Consider the following 16,217-nt stretch of genomic DNA (forward strand, 5'->3'; position numbering starts at 1 on the left):
AATGGAAAAAAAATCACAGTTTTCAATGTGTGAAATGTGAATATTTTCAGGTTTTCTTCCTCTTCTGTGATGGTAAAGTGATCATGGTTGGGTTTAACTGTTAATCAGATGAAATAAGGTGTCCGAAGTTCTGGGAACCTGAAATGAGCATTTTTTTTTTTTTTTTTTTTACATTTTATTAACCATATTAATAGATTCATTGATAATGAAAGTAATAATTTCTCGCTAATGACATTAGATTTGACAGAGTTGAAGAACATGTCTCACTCCAATTGTTTTTGTCTGTTAAACTCAGTGTGTAGTTGGCAGAATTCAGGCGTCTATTAGCCATCTTGACTTTCACTATAAAAAGTTATTTCTCTAATAAAAAGAATAAACCTCTGCACTGCACAGTGGTGGTATAGTTGATGTGGTATGCTTTTTCAGAGGGGTTTAAATTCCTCTGTTATCTCCACCGTGCTCGGCCTGGCCAGGCACTGCACCACCTTATCTTCTATCACCACATTTATGTTTTTGGGCTCAAACTCTGAAGTTACTTGGCCCTGACTTCACATCTAAGGCTGGTTTGCTCCTCTTGTGCTGAGGCTCTCTGTGTCTGTAATAATAGCTTTTATTGGGAAAGACAAAAGCCTGATTCGCCCATGAATGGGGATTTTTGCAGTAATCTGATGTCTCAAAACAACAGCAGTTTATTTTCATTCCCTGTGTAAAAATCCTCAGATGGTGAGTCATACAGAGAAGGCAAATGGTCAGGAAGACTGCGGTCGAGTGTCTGCAGGCTAGCAGCTGGAGCAGAGCCATGCAGATACAGATCTCCACACAGTATAGATACAAAACGACTGCAATAGATTTGTAACTGAGCAGATGAATAATGGGGGCAGCAGATTCCAGACCGCCAACTTGGGGAAAGTAGGCAGGTTTAGAGCTTATTTAATGCAACATTTAACAGAGATGAAATGAAATGGGTGGGGATAGAAGTGGTGCAGCGAGACCAAAAATTAAAGATTGTGAGTCATTCCCTCCTTATTCACCGGACAGACTTAGGCATAAAAAAACGCTTTCACCTACTTGTTGAAAACATTCGACAAATTATAAACAAATTATGAACAATTATGACGAAGTGCTTTTTTATGTCATTATATTTGTATATTTGTCTGTCAGACCTCTCAAGCATTCATGCATAGTTGAAACTCAGTTGCAGAGATAATCTACAAATCTTTTGTGCTTTGCCCAAAGATGACAGCACCAACAACGTTTATTAACTTTTGTTAGTTTTGATTGGTCTGGAAGTGAGCATAGAGAAAACCAGGAGGTTCAAGTACTGCAGGGCTCCAGCATGGGAAAAGTCACTGCCGAGTCATACATCGATGAATGGGTCCATTGAGTGTGCAAACATAAATAAAAGCACCATTTTCAGCAGTTAAGTGTAATTTTTCAGTAGTTCAGTCGACCAGTAGCTGCCCAGAAGGGCTGATCTCTATGACTTAGACAGTAACTCACGTAGCAGAGCAGGTTGTAAACCTTGTGCTTGTTGATTTAACCGCAAGAAGAAATCTGGGAGGTCAGACTGTGTGTTCACTGCGTACGTTCCTCCCTGCTGCACTACCTACTGACCTACTAAAAATGTTCAAAGAAATGTAAGGACTTAGGCAGCTTATCACACATCTTTTTATGCACGCTTGAGAAAGAAACCTGAAAAACTGGGAGTTGTAAACCTCACGCGATCTGTTATTTGAGCTGTTCTCACAGATGTACTCAGTATTCAGGCTGTTAAAAAACTCAAGATGTGCTTCATGCATTGGCTTCATGTTGAGATGGTGTTTACTACTGAGTGCCTCATTTCGGATCCTTTAATTGATGTTCAGTCAGCAGGTGATGTGAGCTGTTTAACTGGTAAAAGCACCAATCAGGGCAGATGGTCAGCCTGACTCAGGGCGCTTCGGATCAATACATCAATTAATGGTTTTTTGGAAGTCATGTTTGCACTTAAGTGTTTTAACTTTCATCATCAAAAGACTTCCTTCATGTGCTGTGACAGGGTGTTTATATGTGTGTCTAGGGAGAGTGTTCGGGAAAGGGTGAGTGTGTGGAGTTACATAATCCACTGTCTTGTGTAGTTAGACAAAATACTAGATACTGAAACTGTGCATTAAATTCAAGCTTGACTGAATTCAAAGTAGCAATGAACAGTAAATTCTCAGTAAATCTGCTGATTATTTTCTTTGTTAATCTAATAATCAATAGGTCTATAAAACGACATTGCAGTCTGAAAGCTAAGGATATACAGTTTATACAACAAAATAAAAGCAAGAAAAGTGGCAAATATGTAGCTTAACCAATTTATTAATTATCAAAATTAATATAAAATGAATAAAATGCAGAGATTACAGTGAAAATATTACAAAAAGTACAAATTAATAAACATTATGAACAGCTCTCCCAGTAGTATTAAAAAAAAAAAAAAGAAAAGCCTAAAAAAACTGAAGTCTTCAGTCACAGGTCGTGACATTTCACTCTCTTCATGCTCATGTGGCCGTGTTCTGGCAGCAAAAAGTTATTTTCCTGTTTTCCAAACTCCGAGGTACATGATGCATTTTAGGGGCATCGGCTGCACGACGGCACTCTGCTGCAAACTCTCTGATATATTGTTTTCCCAGATTTTCATAATCGAAAAACGATCCCGTTTCAATAACGCTCACAGTCCGTGAAACGCTGCAGGATTCTTTCAAAATGAGATCTTCACATATGACACAAAGCTGCACTCTGTGAGGCATTAAACAGCACGGAGAGGCGTAGCAGATCTGACCGCCAGCAGCACAGTCACTTAATTGTCTCTTTTAACACCCTAGAAACTATCGGGTGATTATTGTACTTCAAAACAAATGTCAATTCCCTGAATGACTGAATTAAGCTCAGGCTCCTTTTGTGATGCAGGCCAGATACTGAACAGATAATGAGGCCTGTGAGTGTAAAGCTTAGTTAGAGGAATGTGCTGGCTTACACCAGGAACATTTTAACGACTTTCACCACATGTTTCTCTCAAATCGGTGTTTAGTTGATCTCAGTGACGACTCCTGACCAAGCAGCCTGTTGCCACTGCCAGCTTCTACTTTTTATTTGCCGTTAAAAGTTATGTAATGCAGTGCTACAAACCCAGCTATAGATATCCTCTTACAGCACTGGGTATAAATGGGGTTTTTGTTGTTTATTGTGATTAAAAGGTGGATTTGTAGCCTAACTCTTCACTCTGTTTTTCTCTCTCTGTTTCTCCAGCTTGCCTGTTCAGGTACAATGCCCTGTCCTTCGTCTACCTCATCTACCTCCTGCTTATCCCACTCTTCGCAGAGCCCACGAGCACGTCGATGCAGGGTAAGATCTGCAGCGTAACTCTCTTTGAAGCCTCACACGTTCGATGGCTTTGGCGTCGCCTGGAGAATCTTGACTGTTTCCCAAAAGCCTCCACTTTGAATTGCAATATTGTTCTCAGTAATACAAACCAGCCCTCCTTCAGGGGACTTGAATTTCCTAGAGATCAGGATGGATTTGGCACGTAGTTCAAACCATGAAAGGTAATATCGGCTGGTGCGTTCATGATTCCATCTGTAATAATAAAGAATTATCCACGGCTGGTCAGATCTGAGATAGAAAGCTACAGTCCGTCAGGGTCAGATCTCATGTCCACTTGATGAATATGATAATTTTCAGCTTAGGTTTGGTTTGTTTGCACAGATAATGTCCATGTGAATAAACTTAAAAGAGAAGAAAACTGAACACACAAGCTGCTCCAGCTGAGACCCACAGAAGCCTATAAAATATCCTTCAAGGAAAAAAAGAGAAAGTTGGGGTGAGGGCTGTTTTTGATAAAGTCTAACCACTTCAGTTTTTTAAAAGAGGGCTATAAAAGTTGCTCCTTAGATTCAAGTTTCATTTAGTAATACCCTGATCTGCCTGCGTTTGACAAGTGTTATTAGTTAATTTGGCTGAGGTGCAGTTTAGTATTTAAGCTCTTTGGTGTTTTGGTTCAGATAAGAGCTCAGCAAATGAAAGCCGCTCTCAGTGCTGGTGAGCTAGCACCCACATTGTCCTTCAGCGACCACATAGTGGCCACTCATCCTGTAAAGAAATGTCAATCACAATGGACCTCTGAGGTTTATGAGAGGTAAACGTTCTCCTTACGGGGTGATGAATGTGGGATTGTGGTCGCCAAGTTCAGCCACGCCTCTGTGCACTCCCACTCGCCGCAAAAATGCTAAACAGCACACCTCTCAGACCTCTCACAATATGGGCTTCTGCAGGAGACCACATGCAGTGTTTAATAATACATCAACCCATATTGACGGAGGGAACAACATCCAGTTCGAGAGCCGTCTCTGCTCGCTCGTCTCCAGCTGAAATAACAATCAGGAAGTAAAGGAGGAAGACAGGGAGAGGAGAGGAGAGGAGGAAGGGAAGAAAGTGGACCACTTACACTCTCATCAATAGTTAAAGAGAGAAGTCTTCTAGTAAAGCTGAATGCTCATGGATCTGATGGCTGTTGACTTCCACAGTTATGTCAGGGTTTACATGGTCTTTTTAGTTTATATGAAAACCAATCTGTCCTATCAGCCTTAAATATGGAGCGAAAAAACGCCCAGTCCCCGACTGAGATTATGTAATTTTACCCAAATTACAGTAGATTAGGTCATAGACACTTTGACACCATCCGGAAATTTAATTAAAACATTAAAAAAAAAATTTATTAAGATAAATAAAACGTTTTCCTGGATTACAAATAAGGCTGCAACTAATGACAGTGTTCATAGTAGGTTCACCTGCTGATTATTTTATTGATTAATTGATTAGTTATAAAACAGAGAAAAACAATAATGGTGTCTTTGCTAGAAAAATGACTCAAACTCTTAATCAGTTATCAAAATAGTTCATCAATGAGTTGGTGGTCTGTGTGTTCAGAAGTAATTTTGCTGCAGTTCTATAGCACATTCATTCTCCACCAGGCGATTGTGTTTAGGTAGTTGTGTATTTTTTTTAACATTGTATTAAGAAGGTTTGGAGTATTAACATATTCACTCCAGCAAAATCAATGATTAAAAACAGGCAAAGATATGAAGAAATTACCTGAACAGAAGTGAAATGTTTTTGCTTATCTGACTCTGATGCCAAATAATATAAATCATACTGATACTTTTTTCTTTTAATTACTGAATTTATATTCTTACATTTGAGAAAAAGAAGATACTGGTCTCCCAGATTATGTTATTATAATAGTTATGGATCATCTGATTCCCATCCAGGCCTTTACACCTTCCACTAATTTGGGGATTCTGGTTTTGCTAATCATACAGTTACATATGTTCTTGTGTTCTGCGTATTAAAAAAAAGTTTTATCACTCTTAAGAACTAATTTACATTTCTGGCCCCAATTCGTTGTTTTTGTTGCTGTTGCAGGCAGACGTAATATCAAAGTGCTGCATTGTGAACAAGGGACATCATTTGTTTCCTAAGTGAACAGCTGAAAGGATCCTGTTCTGCTGGAGCTGTCATACTTCATTTTGGTTCTTGGTTTACAGGAACTCACTAAAGCTTGCATGTCGAGTTGAGAATGCATGAATGAATGCATTCATCATCAAAAATGTTGCAGATCATCATTCAGATGAAAGCATTGTTTGGGCCCTGGAGCCCCCAGCAGGTGCTTCCTGATCAGTGAGCTGGAGTTTCCTCAGAAACTCCTCGATGCTAACTATTAACAGGCTGTTGTATCATTAAAAATAACTCACAGCTTTAAGGCATATTTGAATCAGACTGCTTCTTGTTTTCCGGTAGCATTTACTTTCCACAAAAGCTCACAAATGTCACAAAGCTTGAAGAAGGTGTGAGTAGAACAACCTCTTAAATGCCCTAAAACTTTCTTTCTTTTTGTTTAGAACAAGAAGTTCTCATCGAGGCACTCGGGCTCTTTTTTCCAGCTCGTGACCTAAAATTGATGCGATCAGTTTTTGCCACCTTCTGTTTATGTAACCTTTACACAGCCCTTTGTTGCTTTTACTATAAAGTTATCATGCAGAGGAGCAAAAACACAAAAGAAGTGAAGTTAATAGCCATAGGCGCCAGATAGCATGGAACACTTTTCTAGTCCAGCACCTGCCAGGACGTGAGTCCCATCTGTCTGCCTCACATGTCTGTCATCAGGGAGGAGGAGGAGTAGACAGCATGAGGAAGTTGCAGCAAACAGGGTCTTTGTAACAGGTTCATTCTGAAATGGATGGAAACTATAATCATGTCAAAACAAGCAGGTTATTTTGAGTAAATATCTGCTAAGGGGAGAAATGTTTAGTCTGGGCTCCACATGCTATTGTGAAATCTGAAATAATAGCTGTTTATAGTCGCACTGCAAAAACAAATTTGTATTGTAGTTTTAGCGTCAGTCAACTGTCCATACATTTATGGATGCGAGGTTGTTTAAAAGTAATTACTACATTGTGTTATTGTCTGAATTAATTGTGGTACTTATTATAATCCTAAGTAGATAACCACAGTCATACAGATTGTTCACTTCATTAATGTATGAATACACACACCGACAGTACAGACCTACAAAACACATCTTGCTGTGCAGAAAAGAGAAACACTACATTTTTAAAGTGATTTTGTTTTGATGGTCTGTTTCATTTTGTGCATCCAGACTTGAAGGACTCGCAGAAGTTAAATCGGTAAAGTTAATTTAAACCAAATGTTAGACATGAATAATTCATCAGATGTAAATTGCTTTAAAAAGCCAGGGCAGTACAGTATGCCCAAGGATACGACAACGTACGAGACTCCAGTCCTGTCTGGAGACAAACTTGTTGTTGTTGTTTGTGATTTACTCTCTAATGTTATAATTGGCAGTAATTGGCTCCACTCCCCTTGAAGGCATTCAATTCTCAGTGGAGGTGAACAAAATCTAAACTATTACTCTCATATGGGTAGCAGGCATTTTAAGAGGTTTTACAATAGGTGCCATACGCCTTGTTGAATGGGCACTGACATGACAGTTGCCCTCGGGGGGAGTCTTTTAGTACGGTTGCATGAATTTGTATAAATATTTGATGTTATGGGTGATTTGTTAGGTTTATGTTTTAGCTAGTAGACTTCTAATAGCGGGTGTCTGGCTTTAATGCATCTCCTAGTTTGGCCGAAAATCATCCATCTTCATCACACCTTTTTAAGACCCTGAGACTCTTTTTCTGCTCTTTTGTTGAGTCTGGCATGGGCTTCCTTAAACAGTTTCACTGCCGTTTTCTGAAACTTAACTTTGGCACGAGCGCGTCCTAATGTTGTCAAATGGATACAATTCTCTGATTGATTAGGGAAAAAAGCAGTAACTGTTTAATCGGAACAATGCCCTTGTTTTGGGAGCATTTAAAAAGGACTCTTGGGACGGTGTTTTCAGACTGAATAATGAAGCGAAGTGAAATACTTATTCAAGATGAGTGTCAGGAAACCAAGATAGATGGCTGTCACACCACAAAAATGTTCTATTAAATAGGAAAAAAGGGGGACGGAGCCAAAGCAGTCGCGTTGTCCAGAGCCTTCGCACCAATTTGGACGCAGAAGCTCGCTAACAGTCCTCATTCCTCATCTTTACAAGCATTCTTTTCCCTCTTTGTGAAAGCCCAGGGAATTGCAATGGGAAATTAGCACAAATTGTTTTTACTTCAACATTTAATAAGCCTGCCATGGTGTGCTGTGGCGCACAGTTGATAAGGTTAGCCTTCAGTGGCCTGAGGCTCAGCAGTAGTGCTTCACATTAGCCAGGATATTATGCCAAGCTATAGTAAAACTATAATTTGTTCCCCTGCAAGGATGCAGTCAATTTAATGAGATGGAGATGTTACCCCATGAAGAGCCAGTGGACCAAACTGTGGAGATATGCAAGACAGTTTAATCTCTCAGGGGTGACAGCACAGCAAAGGAGATCATTGTGAGTATTTGTCATCAGAAGAAGCTCATCCTTCCCTGAGGATGATTATTTTCAATTTAATAATAAGACGATGACAGAAAAACCTATTGTAGAGATTCATCACCATAACAACTACTGAAATTATCCCAAATACCTGTAGGTGCACTATAAAAAGGCCATGTGTTGAACAGCTGTGGCAGCTCCTCAGACTCCTCTCATCCATCCCTCCCAGGATCAGTAATACCCACTAACAGCTGTGTTCTTAACCTACATTAGAGGAAGACCCTGGGTCAGTTAATGCCTATATGTTACATTTCATTTCTTCATTTGTGGACTTGAGAACTCGAACCAGAAACAGGTCTGGTTTTACTCCTTCGAGGGTGAATTGGGGTCTTAGAGAGAATTAGAGGTCTTGTGGTCCACCAGAATGTTTATTTGGCTTTACAACCAAAATAAGCTTTGCTCTATGGTAGTGTTGGCAGTTCTTTACAAGGATATGTATCATGATACACAGAAAATCCCCCTTGGTTGCTCTCCCAGTCACCTTCACCTTCTTAACCAGTTCATTCAAAACAGCTCCACAGCTGATCACATGAATATGAAACATTGTTTTCTGAGTTCTGCCGTAGGAAGCAGCTGTCCATGTTCACATACATCCCTTGATTTGCCCTAAGAGTGCTATGAAAATGCAGAAATACCAGGTTGTTTTTAATGTTACCCAACTCAAAAAGGAGCTAAATTTCACCCATGTTATCTGTGACTAAAAACAAGAAACCAAACCAGCAATGTGACTTTTTCTGTGTCAAAGCGGCAGAAATAACATGTGGAAATCCTTAAACTGAGAGCTGGTGGTGGTGGTGGTTGTGAACTCACTGTGGCTGTTCTCCTCCTCTTCAGGCCACACAGGGCGACTGCTGCAGAGTCTCTGCTTCACCAGTATGTCCTTCCTGCTGCTCCACATCATCTATCAGATTACCGTCAACAGCCTCCTGGCCGGGAACTCCATCACCTCCGACTTCAACTGTGAGTACACTGCAGCCTTTATAGTCAAGGCCCGGAGGGTTGTGAGCTTTGTTAGGTAGGTGGGAACCAAAGCAAAGTTGTCTGTTTATAGTAAAGTTGAGGGACTTAAAAAGCCACAATCAACCCTGTTTTCATGTGGCATCATGTTCTTTCATTTGCTGTTGCAAATTTGTATATAAATATAATTTTTAGGAGACAGGGGCGGACACTTGATGCAGATCGCCATGAGTACATGCAATTAAGGTGGTCAAGCCGCCTGACTCAATGATAGCACTAAGTTGCTTTCTCAAAGACAACAACCCACTCACTCTGAGGAGTCATGTAAGACCAAAAGTTGAGAAATCTCTACTTGTTTTCACGACGCTGTGTGTGCACACATGTGTCCCATCCTTCACACAGGCCGTTCTTTGCTTAAACTCTGACCTGAGCTGTTGATTCAGTGTCACAGGGTTTTATGTCACTAGAGAAAGTGTAGCTTTTTCACAGCCTGATGCAAAGTTTCCAAATGAAACAAACTAAGTGAAGACATGCTCCATTTGCAGGAGTGGGTAAAATATGCTCTTTAATAATAATTCACAGTTTCCGCACATACCCTCACTCTTATTGCATTTTGTCACATCATGAAGATTTATGGATCTTATACATTTCTTAATGTAATTAGCTTCCTTGTGCCTTATGGGCGACTCAGAAAAAGAGAGATTGTTGCTGCCAGTAAAGCAAACACTGTTGCGAAGGTGTTAATACTTGGGCTTCTCATGAAACTCTGTATCGAACTGTAAAATTTGAATGTGTCTAGACAGGACAAACCCTGACCCTGTGTTGTAATGACTCGTTCTTTCTAATGTAAGTAAGGTGCTCTCCACTGTCGAAGTACAGCCAACTTTGCTCAGAAGGCAGAACGAACCTTATCGCCTCAGGCAGAAACACACTGAGCCATTCAGAGAGGGTAGACTAAATATTCACTCAAGGAAATCTTTATTACCGAGGTCTCGAGGGCTGCAGTTTTTGGCAGATCAAACCCTGGTGTGAAGAGACCATAAATTCTCTCCATCTACTGTAATCTAACTATGTGTTATCCATCTCTCTGTCTATTGATCTGATTGTTCATTTAAACAATAGTTACTCACATTAACAAGAGTGGAAGTTGTGAAACAAATTAACATATTTTGTTGCACAATTTGTACTTTGAACATTTTCAATTCCCTAACAACCAATTAACCAACTGATTGACTGGTTCACTGGTTTTTATATATAGACCAGATGATATAAAATCCAATGGATGGGAATTACTTATTAGAAAAATGGTTCAGAAGTATTAAAAACCAAAACAGGCAACAACACAAAACATGTAGACATTAATAAGAAAAGCACAATAAACAGCTTCAAATGATAAGGGGGCTGATAGTTTATATTTTTTCCTGTTGTTATTAAATCACAAACAAGACCAAAACCAGCATTTAATTGATCCTGCTAACAAGTGTTGTCTGTGTAGTCAAAGCCTGATATATCTCATTCCTCTGTGCCATAAAGCACCAAAACTATTAAAAACACATGAATGAGCCTCACTGTTGCCCTTGGTGAAATGTTCTTTCATTAACATGAACACACACACTCTAGTTTATTTTGAGCCAATCCCACGTTCCCTGTCCTAATACTCTAAATACTCACAAAAGCACCAAATGTGTATTAATCCGCAGCTGAAAATAGTCCCTACAATACAGTATTTACTTACTTTATGTAATGTTTGGTAAAAATGCCAGTGCCCAGCTGTCTTAGTAGCTGTTTGAGAAAATGAAAGTATGAAAGAGAAGTTTTAAGCCATGCCAGTAGCTAGTGGAGTTTTAAGTTATTATTATTAGCATGTTAGCATCGTCACTGAGGGCATGTTTGCATTCCCACATTAGCATTTGGCTCTAATCACTGCTGTGCCTATGTGCAGCATCACAGAATGAATTAGCATGACTGTAAATTTACTGTGTCCCTCACTGACTGTTCCCTACATAAGAAACTCAATATTTTACTTTATCGTCAGCAGTAAATTGAGATTTTGAACAATTACTTGTCATTATTTTGCATCATCACTAACCAACAGGCTTAGAGCTGAGTACAGCAGACATCTTAGGGGAAGTGGAGAGGTATTACCAGATGGACTAACCAATGCTGGTCTTTTCAAGGGATTTGCTGAGAATGATGAAATACAGAATATCAGCAGCCTTATCCTACACTGTGTTTGTAAATACCTATAAATATGATGTTAGCAACAACTAGGGCCAGGTATCAAATTTCAATACTGATATGGACTGAGGATCGATTGAAGTGCCTTATCCTTCGATACTAAATTTTGATGCCAAAGGACTAAATGAGTAAATCTCATCAGCGTCAGTGAGCCAATAAGCATGCGGCATGCCTGGACCAAGCTCTAATAATGCTGGTGATTGTCTGTTTATTTACACGAACACAGTTGAGTTTGTAAAGAGACCAAGCGTAAAAATAAAACTGAAGTGCAACTAAAATTTGTACTGTAATGTTAACTGTAATTTTCTTTTTTTTTTAATGAAATTGGTGTTGAAAAAAAGCATTGTTAAGAATTGGTATCAAAGTCAACATATTGGTATAAACGATACGCAGCCTTAGCAACAATAAACATTATCTTCATGACTAAAAGAATCTGAATAACACTAATAATAATCAGCGATCAGCTTTGTGGCTTTGGACAATTTGTGACTGTTTCGCTTTGTGTCAACATTGTTTACTCAGAGCTCTTAAATGCAGCCTGGCCCTGGTGTTAATAACATGTTGACTAAGGACTACAGTTATCTGTACTTTTTTGTTTCAGACTTCATATCATAAAGATCCATTGGCACTTGAATGAAAACCATATTGAGTCATTATCTGCAACATTTAACAACAGCGTTGCTGTGTGAGCACAGGACTGCTCACAATAGCCTCTTAGTGAACAGCTGCTGGCTTTTATTTAACAATTAATGAGGCACAGGATGGAGAAATATAATGTCACGCACTCATGATGATAAACTTTATATGGAGCTGAAGAGACACTAAAAAGAATCACGATCAAATGTCAGTGTTGTATTGTGAAGTAAACACTTTACAAGAGAGAACCTGCACCAGTGTTGCATAATATTTCACCTACAGAAACATCTGGAAATGTATGACTTTGCTCCTCTGTGATAATTTGTTTACATATTGTTGGGATTTCTACTTCCTGAAGTTAATGTTACTCTATTCCTATTTTTATTTTTGAGCCACATATGCAACAGGAAGCCAGACTTCTCTTTGTCCACTTGATCTGCTGCCTACATTCTGAGAAAATGCCTTATCTCAGGTTTCTATATCTGGTATTTAGCCCCTTGACACCCTTTTCCTTTTGGCAGCCAAGTATAAACAAGGAGTCCTCCTTCGCATTGAGGCGGTTATCCTTCACCCCTGGATAACTTCATATAATTTACTCTATTCGCTGTAGCCAAATGCACCATTAGAGGAGTAAACTGAATTGAGTATGAATGAGAAAACCCTTCCAAAAAAGCTAACACCTCCAGCTGTTGGAGCAGGTCAGTGACTGGTCACCAGATGAGCCGGAGCCGGCTTCCTTTGGAGTCATCCGTCATTCCTCTGTGCTGACTCAACGCGGTGGGAACTGCATTTACATTTACATTTACTTGTGGGAGTTTGTATTAACCGTCAGAGAGCCTCAGATGGGTGGAGCTGGCTCCGTTTCAGATAATATCAACTGAACTGTCAGATAGTGACAGAAAAATATACACTACACTGAGTTTTGCATACTTTCCTGTGATTGTCTCAACAATTTGGCAGTCATTGTCCTTCGTGAAAACCCCCACCCGTCTGGCCACTAAGTAGGTTAAAACAAACCGTAAAAAAGATGTGAAAGTTTGATTTGGCCCATATCTGATGGTAATGGATATTTCACCAGCTCATAAAGGCTAAACAGCCTGTTTTGTGACAAGCTCCTCAGGGATGGTCTTCATTAAGTCTTGTAATCAGTATTGTTGACCTTTACCGACCTCTGTGTCCACACTTATCCTGTCCGCCATTCCCCAAATGTAAGACATTTACTGAACTCTCCCTCGACATACAGATACTCAGATAATAATTATGATGCGCTGAAATGTTGACGCTGCATATCACCAGTCTCTGCGGAAAAGGGCAACTGGCATTAGGCCCCGGAGATAGAAGAGAGAGAGCGAAGAAATGCTGTGCTGAGAGGTTAACGGCCCAGCAAGTACAAAGGGTGTTTTATGATGTTCACATAAAATCTGAGGGCAGGTATTTTTGGTGCCCAGCTGGGGTGGAAAGCAGCTTTGCCTCGACTTGAAGAAAGCCTCACACACTGTATTACACAATATTCACCTCTTCATCCCATGGGTCAGACCGGCCTAACTTTACCTCTGGCTTTCCTCGTGTATGATTTCACAAGCAGGGTTTCCTCTGACACCTGCAGGCTCAGTTTGGGCTAGGTGAAGTTAGGTGTTGCAGATGTTTTGACTTGGGAATCACTGAAACGTGTACTGTTTTGCCTTTGGTCACGGGGCTGATATTTTAAGCTGAAGGGTTTCTATTTGGAGAATCAAATGGGGCATTGAGTAATTTATGAACTTTATCAACCTCTGTGGTCCATTCTTAGGGATTACAACAACTTCAGTGGACCTTATCTCCTCCTGTGCAAGTCTCTGGCTCTGCCCTGCATCCTGTCTACTTAATCTGCTTTGGCTTGTGAATGACACAAACACTAGTGGCTCACTAATTAGACTAGAAACCCAAAACTGTGTTGATAAGGGGTAATATTAGGCTGGCAGGCAACAAAAAACATTTTGTGTTGTTTTTAATTTAAAGATCCCTTTTGCACAAAGTGAGCTTCCCATGTCTTTTTTGATTATAAAGAAGGTCTAGGTTCTATTTTTAATACTGGGAAAGTATCAAAGTACTTAAGCCACGAAGAAATGCACGCGGCCCATATTCAGAAACTATGCCTTAACATGAGCCATCATGACTTCTGTAACTTTGTGATGTCACAACAAAACGGTCACTGCTCTCGGCCATGCCCCAAGCCCAGTCCGCCTGGACCCACCATCCAACCTTGCAGGGTTTAGTTTCTCTGAGAGTTTACCTAAAATCTGCATTATTTTTATTTAGTCATTCAGAAAACACTCAGCCAATCAGAAGAGAAGCTGAGAGCCTCTCTTCTGATTGGCTCACTGGCCTGTTGTTACTAGAGCCCCAGAGAGAGCAGATGTAAAACTACATTGAGATGGTTTTTGATACTTAAAAACAAGAAACATATATTTTTATGGATATCAACGCTTCAAATAAACACTGGAATAGTGTAAAATATGGGACCTTTAAGTTTCATTAAGCTGTTTTTTGAGCACTAAGGGGCACAAAAAAAACTTAGATATTGATAAAGAGAAGAATAAGGTCCCGATGCTTAAGAGGAATCAGTGTTTTAATACACAGTATTGTTATTGAGGTCCCTTTGTAAAATCATCATGATATGTTCATATTACCTTTCTCAAGTGTGTTGTCATATAATAGTAATAACAGCTTTGCATCTGGTGTTTTGTTATTTTTGGCTTTTACAGGGCTGACGTTTTGCAGCACAGTTCAGTCATAGCACCGTCTGCTGTCCATCACTGAGTAGGAGTAGATGTGCGGAGGCGGACAGAGGAGTCTGGTGTCTTAATATTTCAGCTGGAGGAGAACCGTGGGTGAAATGTTTGATGTCAGAGGTTATGTCAGGGGTTAGTCATGTAGGTTCCTCCCATCGCAGATGCTTTGCTAAATTTCCAGGTATTTCTCTTGTCACATAACCAAACTCCTCTCTTCTACGTCTACCTCAACCAAAATTTGTCTTATTTGTGATAATCTGTTGATCTTAGAAGGAGAAGGTGATGTTTGGCTGTCACACCTTCAGCCAGGCAGAAAGGATTTGGAAACATAACATCATGAATCTATTCTTGCAGCTGTTTTGTCATTGATGAGTAATAAAGAAACACAAGGATTTGTGATTTTATCCACCTTGAGTGGATCTCAGAGACTGTTTCCTGTTTCTAACAAAGTGCCTAATAGAGTGACTCACTTCTTTACTGGATACTTGGTGTGTGTGTGTGTGTGTGTGTGTGTGTCATTTAGGGGAAAAACCCTGAAGATTTTTTTTTTTTAGCCAATTTTCCCTTTTTCTGCTTAACACTGTATTTATTTGCTTCCATTTACAAATGAAGCTTTTCAATCCAAAGTGAAATTTAGTTAAAAAAAACACACCTAAACACATCTTGTTGAAAGATTGAAGGAACTTTTTAAGAGTTAATTCTGTAGAATACAGGTTATAAAAATAGTTTTACAGTCTGAATTTCATATTTCAGACATATTGAACCATCATCCCAAAATTATGGGTTTATGTGCTGTCTGTCCTTAAAATTGAATATTTAACTAAATGTTTTAATAAGCAAACAGATTATAACCTTAACAGCCTCCTAAAAGTGGCTGTGGTTTGCACACAGGTGACACAGTAGATCAAATCTGTCTAATAAAGTACTTTGTTTGCTGTCTGTGTTGACTCGAGCTTGTCACTGGCGCTGAAGTGTGTTAAACATCTTCACTCTCCTCACCGCGCTCCATAAAGCAGAAACTTCAGCGCTGCAGCACTTCAGCAGCCAGTTAGTCTCCTAACACACCACCAGAACAAGCCGGATCTATCAATATGTCAGGGAGTCGAGATCCTCAAGTCACAACCTGAAGCCATGTTTTCTCTGGCAGTAGAAGAAAAGGTTAATCAGCCTTGGTTGGTTCTTCTCAGCGTGCAAGTTGAATACCTGGAAATCTCTCTCTGAGCTCTGGAGTGACGTTCAGGAACACTTCAAACAGTACGAGCAGTGGAAACAAAGCTCACATGAGATGTTTTTATTTTCTTCTTCTCACATGTAGATTATCCCAACAGTGAGCTCAGAGAAATGATTTTTCTTCACCAGGAAACTAAATATCAGCTGAAATGAAAAAAAAAAATCATCGACTTAAAGCAGGATTTTATGACTTTTATGGTTTTGTGGTAGCAGTGGCAGCTCTTTCAGACTAGTCACTCCTCATATTATAGTGATGCTGAATAAGAAACAGCTGTTATAAGCTGCTGAAGGATATGATATACCCTTGTGAGTTGTGTATAACAGCTCTGCTTCTTGTCTGTCCACCTGTTACACCACTGTTTGTTTTCAGTGACTCTTATATA

General features: G+C 39.7%; 1 protein-coding gene across 4 annotated transcripts in view; it reads left to right on the forward strand.

Moving 5' to 3' along the window:
• The window catches only part of LOC139629070 (piezo-type mechanosensitive ion channel component 2), an 82,667-nt gene that overhangs the window by 4,318 nt on the left and 62,132 nt on the right, over positions 1-16,217 (forward strand). For all 4 annotated transcript variants that reach the window (XM_071491429.1, XM_071491430.1, XM_071491432.1 and 1 more), the window contains exons 2-3: positions 3,274-3,369; positions 8,837-8,962. In XM_071491429.1, the coding sequence (XP_071347530.1) occupies positions 3,274-3,369; positions 8,837-8,962 (222 nt within the window). The remainder of the gene's footprint in view (positions 1-3,273; positions 3,370-8,836; positions 8,963-16,217) is intronic.

The sequence above is a fragment of the Trachinotus anak genome, unplaced genomic scaffold, assembly GCF_046630095.1.
Source record: "Trachinotus anak isolate AG129_WGS33_773 ecotype Australia unplaced genomic scaffold, CSIRO_AGI_Tana_v1 ptg000012l, whole genome shotgun sequence".
Lineage (NCBI taxonomy): Eukaryota > Metazoa > Chordata > Actinopteri > Carangiformes > Carangidae > Trachinotus > Trachinotus anak.